Here is a 6,932-nt window from a genome sequence, read left to right on the forward strand (position 1 = left end):
CGTTCTTTCTGTGTACTTTGGGCGGCGCGTCCTGAACGGCCTCCGCAGGCCATCGGCTCCAATCACGGCCGTAGATTCCTTCCCTCGTCCGTTCCCTCCGTCCCGTCGCCTCTGTCACGGTAGCTCACACGTGTTCAGCATGTGCACTGCCTGCTTTTTCTTTGGCTGTTTTACCTCTGATCGGGTTCCTCATACGAAGAGGAGTTTCCTTGTACGTTCACAGCGTAACAAAAGCAATTAGAGGCTCTGCGAGGCGGGGCACGTGGAAGAATCTCATTCGGAGGAGCTTCCAAGCGAATATTCGTCCCCGAAGTTCCGCAGCTCACGCTTATAAAACCTCCTTAAGGCCTGCTGAATATTTCTTCTTAGGTAAGTCATTCAGAGGAATAAAATAACATGAGCGAGGCTTTGAAGAGGGATTACCAGATCTGCGAAGAGATCGGCCGGGGAAGGTTCGGGACTGTGTTCCGGTGCTTTTCGCCTCTCTCCGCTGAGTTTTTCGCCTGCAAGTCTATCGATAAACGCCTCTTATCTGATGCCATTGATAAAGAATGTCTCGAGAAGGAAGCAAAGATTATGCTCTTGGTGAGCGGAAACCCGAATGTTCTTCAAATCTTTCAAGTTTACGAAGATGAAGACGCTCTTCATATGGTTATTGAGCTCTGTTCGTCGCCTCACCTTTTCGATCGTATCTCAAAGAGGATTTTCTCCGAGACGGAGGCGGCGGCTGTGATGTCGGCGTTAATGGAAGCGATCGCTCATTGCCACCGCCGAGGCGTAGCTCACAGGGATATTAAGCCGGATAATATCCTTTTTGATGACCGGAACCGCCTTAAGCTTTCCGATTTCGGATCGGCGGACTGCTTCGGTGACGGTAGGCCGTTGAGGGGGGTCGTTGGTACGCCCTATTATGTGGCACCGGAGGTCATCGCAGGGAGAGATTACAATGAGAAGGTCGATGTTTGGAGCGCTGGAGTTATCTTGTACATAATGTTGTCTGGAATACCGCCTTTTTATGGAGATTCGGCTGTGGAGATCTTTGGGGCGGTGTTGCGCGGTAATCTCCGTTTTCCGACCCGTCTCTTTCACTCGGTCTCGCCGATGGCCAGGGACTTAATTCGTAGGATGTTGTGTAAAGATGTTTCAAGAAGATTCTCGGCTGAGCAAGTTCTCAGTAAGTGATTATCATTTGACCGATTTTTCTTTATTTCATTTTCTTCTTTTCGGCCGGTGTTTCATGGCTTTTTTCCGAGAAATAAAGATTTCAGACTTCATCCTTGATCTCCTAGCGACCGATTGCGGAAAGCTTCCGTTTTCTTGGAGAATTTATTTGGTTAATGACCATTTATTTAGTATTTCATTGGTTTCTTACGAAGTTTCTCATCTTGTATGGTATTTCTCCTTCTGAGCGGCTCATCTGCTATTTTATTTTTTGCTTTCTCTTTTCCAATTTTTAGACTTACAGTCTGTTAAGTGCAAGCTATATGTGCGGTCGTTCATTCTACTTACGACTCCCTTTCAGAGTCCAGATTTTGGAGAGATTTTCTGTTTTTTGTAATTATATTATTCTGCATCTGAGTTTCTTCCTTCCGTTTTTGCAGGGCACCCGTGGATGACAAGCGGAGGTGCAGTCGGGTCGGTAGCAGATCTGACCTGAGAATTAGAAGTCTAATGTGTGTACTGTACAAAGAGGGACTGTGTACATAAGAGCTCATACCCTGCTGATCCTGTCTATCTTCCTGGAAGATTGTCGTCTGTTAGATAGTTGGAGTCCCAGTTTTCTACGGAGGCTACTGGGGTAGTGCAGTATGAGCAGTATACAAATCTAACTAGTCTTTTGGGCTTTTTTTTTCTTTTGGCTTCTTTTGTTGCTTTCGAGAGGTGGAGCACCGGAGATACGTACTCGACCTGTACTTGGCCGGAATATATGCCGGAGTTTTTTATGCGGCAATATATTACACTTTAGAAGAGCCTATTTTTCTGTTATTCGTTTTGAGTTCTATTTTAACTAGGATTTCGCTTTTTCCTGGTTGAACCAGACGGCGAGAGAGTCCGTCTTTAATGAGAATTAGAAAAGAAAGATAAATAAAACGCGGATCTTTCTAGGCAATGGGAAGAATGGGGTGGTCCCTTCGCATATCCTTTGGTTTATGCTTTTTAAGCTTCTGTTTTTAGTCAAGAGGGGGCTCTACGGTATTTATGGCAGAAAGTAGGTTCTCGGGAGGGCGGATGCACGTCAAATCAAAATTGCTTTAATCAAGTTGAAGTGTATTAGTGTTTATTATTTATTTATCACAACAAGGTCCCAATCCCAATGGAGGATGTTCAGGTAATCAAGTTGCAAGTGTCCTGGTGTTTGTTTTCACGCTCATTTCAACAGCGGATTGCCTTATTGGAAGTTAGAAGTTTCGGAAATTGCTCGCGCGGAGCACAATATTACCTGAGACGACACTTTGAAAGTATTATTCTCGCGTCATAATCCGTCTTCAGTCTCCACTCTCAACTCCTGATCTGATAATTTTCCTGTGAGCTACTGAGCTTTCTCTGTAGGCTTTTATTTTTCTTTATTTATTTTTTATTTTTTTGCCAAGTCCGAAGCGTGTGAGCGTAAGTGTTGTTGACTTGGCGGCCTGAACACTGATAGAAGAAGTGGGTTTTGAATTACCAGGCATTATATTATATTATATTAGGATATTTTGATAAGCTGTTTAACTTTTCAACGCGAAATTCGAGGAGGAAATTTGCCACGATTCGCGCAGTTGGTTTCTGGAAAGAGCGGTTGTGTCGACTAATGACTAGGATTGGGAAACATGTGGGAGTGGGACACGGTCACTCCTACCTCAAAAATTAGGATTGGTAACTAAGGTCACTCTATCTGATTTCTGATAAATTGAATAGTCAAAATGGTAAGGGTTAACCGTTACAGATAGCCTATCGCGTTTTTATTTATCTAATTTTGTTTTAAATAGCTCGTAGTCATTCTCTATCTTTAACCTTTAGAAGAGAAGTTTCGAGTTTGGTTGACTTTTTAATATTTTATCAATGTTACCTGCCTCTAATTAAGTTAAATGTTTCTGAAGAAGAATGGCACTGGCAGGTGTAAATCCGTTAAAGAAGGATAAAAAGGGTGAATAAGGTTCCAAATTTCCAATCTTAATGTATCATCTGTTTCTGTTTGACGTGTCAAATGCAGACAAGAAACCCTTTTTTTTTTGTGAGAAAAATGTAACCAGAAGCTGCCCGACGTTCCACATGGGCTGTCAGTCTCCACTCTCTCGAGTCCCAATCTCTTGTACGCATCGATTTTCACCGGTTGCTCAAAGTTATTAGATCTCATTTAATTGCTCATTCAAAGTGGTTAGGTCTATAGGTTAGCTTCACTCTGCTTATGGTAACGTGAGCAATGAATAAGATATCTAGAAAAGAGTAAGTTCCTCTTGATCACTAAAAACACAAACATTGCTCGTCGTTTTTCTTGAAATCTTCTTGTTTCTTTTATTAATGTTGACTCCTCAATTGAATTTATTAATTAGACGAAGACCTAAGTCGCATCATTTTTCTCTTGCCCCCTTTTTATTTAATTACAGTCCTCTCGCATTCTTCAATTTTTGTCCTACAAAAACAGCCGTAGGTTTTCCGATATCTATTGCCTCCGTTTCTCGGATCTCGGACATCCCGTTATCTGTAAAACGGATAACATTTTCGTTATTTATAATTTTTTAAAGACACGGAAATCTGATCCAGTGAACAGTTGTTAAGCGTTTTACAAGGCGATATGCTAACCGGAGAACAACAAATTCGCACTGCTCTTATCGCTATCACTCTTGCTTTATAATTTATTAGCTATAAATATTCCCTTCCAAGTTACAGCCATGGAAGTTTTTTTTAAAACGATAAAACGCTTTTTTATATCTTTTCTTCTGTGGCTTCACATGCATGTTGCAAATCCGCAGGCTTCTTCAGCGTTCGGCTCCATAGATTTGCAGCAACGAATTGGCCCTCTCGACCCTGATATTTGTCTCTCTTCTAGTAATTATGAATGCAGACAGCGACTCTTCTACTTCAACAAAGAGAAACATTTTGAAATTTCAATTCAACGCAAATACGATGGGGGCATTGGAATAGTTATACTTAATTAAAATATAATACCTAAATGTATAATTACTACATGAATAATTAATTTAATGTATAATTAAAATATATTAATATACTAATTAATTAAATTAGATATTATATTTTTTAATGATTATAGTTTAATAAAGTAAGCCAATTAATTGTGCAAATGATTAATTATAAAAAAATATTACAATTAACAAAAACGAATGTAATAAGTTTAGTTATTAATTTATTAATAACATATGATATATTTTAACCTAAGAAGGAATTATTAAATAGGAAAAATTGATCCAATCATAACTTTAACAGACTATATATTTTTTCTTTAAATTTAAAACCTTTGATTTGATTAATTAAAAAATGGGTTAATTAAACCAAAATAATTGATCAAATGCTTGCTTTAATAATATTTTAATAACCACTATTAAATCACTAATATAATACATTAATTAAAAAATAATTATAATTAATAATTATTTATTTATTTTATTAAGAACACTATATAGATTTTTTATGTGTATGAATTAATAATATATTTTCACAAGATTAAAAATAATTAATTGATCATATGTATATTATAACTATATTTTATTTACCAGACTTAAATATCTAGTTTAATATAGTAATAAATTTTAATAAAAATAATAAATAAATAAATATACAACTTTATTAATAACATAAGAAAAATTATTCTAATAACGAGTTCTTGCCTTTAATATTAAAATCATCAAGTTACAAGTTTAGTACATAAGAATGACACATGTTCAAAAGCTATAAAATACAACCATCATTTATCATCCCACATGCAAGTCATTATCTCATCTTGAAATTATGCGGCTCTGGTGGATTATAATGTTCAGAGACTATCATCTTCCATAAGACCATCTCTATCATCATTGTCTGCATCATCTGTTGCACTTGATTGGACTCCATTACCTCCTCCACTGAGCTTATCATCCGAATCATCATCTTCCAATTCAAATATATCATTGTAATCCTCTCCACGTATATAATTGTGCAATATGCAACAAGCAATTATAATTTTTTGTCTAGATCTTAAAAAAATGGGGGAGCACCTTTAAACATTTGAAATCGAGCTTTTAAAGTACCAAAAGTTTGCTCAATAGTATTTTGCAAAGATGAGTGCCTTCGATTAAATATATTTTTTTCATTCCTAGGAATATTATCTCTAAATTCTTGCAGATGATACCGTGTTCCTCGATATGGAGCCAAAAATCCTAGAAGATTTGTATAACTAGCATCGACTAGATAATATTTACCTACAATAAAAATTATATTCTACATAAAATAAATGAAGATAAAATATAAAAAATTACTACATAAAAATATATTATTTACCTTTAGGTACAAATAGTCTATCTCGGTGAGTCAATGCGTCCTTCAATACACGGGAATCAACTACTGATCCCTCCCATCCAACAAGTACATAAGTGAATTGCATGTTAAATATAAATGCTGCCATCACATTTTGTGAGAGATAAATAACCCCAATACAATCCTAATTATACAATTTCAATTAATATTGACTAATTTTGTATATTAATCTAAAATTATTTAGTTAGAGGGAAAGTGATTTTACCTTGAAGTATGGATAAAACATTGAACTGTTTAAAATCTTCGAGTGTGTGCGTTCTGAAGGCCGTTTGATGTAATCAGAGTGAATTTTGAAAATAACATCCAACACTTTATTGAAATACCTACTTATGGTCCAGTTCGATCTATCAAACATCTCTGCTAACCCTTTACTATTAAGTATCTCTGCCAATTTGCGAAATACAATTTGATTCATCCTGTAAACTTTTCGAAATTTAACAAGCGATTTGTCTAGTGCCTTTTGCAAATACAATGGACCATTAATCCCACAAAAATGTGGTACACATCTATCGCAATGGTAGAGATAGTATCTTCCTATGACGACAAGATTACATGTCAATCCAATAATAATTGCAACATTTTCTTCGTCGGTCATAATATCCATGGAAATCTTTAAATTTAATCGCCTAAAAGTCATGTTTCTTCTTAAAAGTCATAAACACAAATAAATATCAATCTTCAATCATACCTCTACACAACCATATTTATCCACATATTCACATATTCATACCTTCGCTCACACATCCTACCTTCGATCACAACCCTACACCACCATATCTATTTAATTGGCCACATCCATATTCATCCACCATATTCATCCACATAATATATTAACACAACAATTATATAAAATAAAAATATTAACCATTCTGATAAATCTTGCAACATCATAATTCAAACATCGACATTAATACATAACAATCTTCCCAAAGAAGATAGTGTACTTAAAACATATTACAAATATTTTCTTGCACAATATTTAGGCCACTCGACCCGCTCTTCCATTGTCATCTCCGTAAACATGACTTTCTTACTTGGCGTATCCAACGATTCAGGAGTCCAATACTTCATATCGTCCGACAGGTCTAGGATTTCCTTAAGAGCTTTGACCCAATCTCGTTCGACATCGCCCTCTTTAGGCTTCATAACATCATTCAATGCCTGAGCAATAAGATTATCTGCATCAATGAATCTACCAGTGTCATCAGTGGACAATTCGCTTATCTTTCTATGACAACTTAAAGATGACGGGTTACTTCTTCAAAATTACTCAGTTGTCGACTCATTTCCGCTAATGAATGGCGACGGAGTTTCCCTAACTACATCCACATCCTCGAGCTTGTCCATCGGGACAGGATCAAACTCATGGAGGAGTTCATCACCCAGATTTATAGGAGTTATACTTGCTTTCCCCATGGCTA

General features: G+C 36.7%; 1 protein-coding gene across 2 annotated transcripts; it reads left to right on the plus strand.

Annotated features, from left to right (window-relative positions):
* The first annotated feature begins 390 nt into the window (after positions 1-390).
* On the plus strand, positions 391-1,915 carry LOC137963563 (phosphoenolpyruvate carboxylase kinase 2-like). 2 transcript variants are annotated; one of them, XM_068810691.1, is made up of 2 exons: positions 391-1,174; positions 1,602-1,915. In XM_068810691.1, the coding sequence occupies exons 1-2, from the start codon at positions 397-399 to the stop codon at positions 1,655-1,657; spliced, it is 834 nt and encodes a 277-aa protein (XP_068666792.1). In that variant the 5' UTR covers positions 391-396; the 3' UTR covers positions 1,658-1,915. The 2 variants fall into 2 exon arrangements, with proteins under 2 accessions (XP_068666792.1, XP_068666793.1); XM_068810692.1 differs by having other exon boundaries at positions 391-1,057.
* The last annotated feature ends 5,017 nt before the right edge of the window (positions 1,916-6,932 follow it).

The sequence above is a fragment of the Aristolochia californica genome, unplaced genomic scaffold, assembly GCF_029961685.1.
Source record: "Aristolochia californica isolate CCGP_79_NKW_82.1479 unplaced genomic scaffold, dmAriCali1.0.hap1 SCAF_4, whole genome shotgun sequence".
In the NCBI taxonomy this organism is placed as follows: domain Eukaryota; kingdom Viridiplantae; phylum Streptophyta; class Magnoliopsida; order Piperales; family Aristolochiaceae; genus Aristolochia; species Aristolochia californica.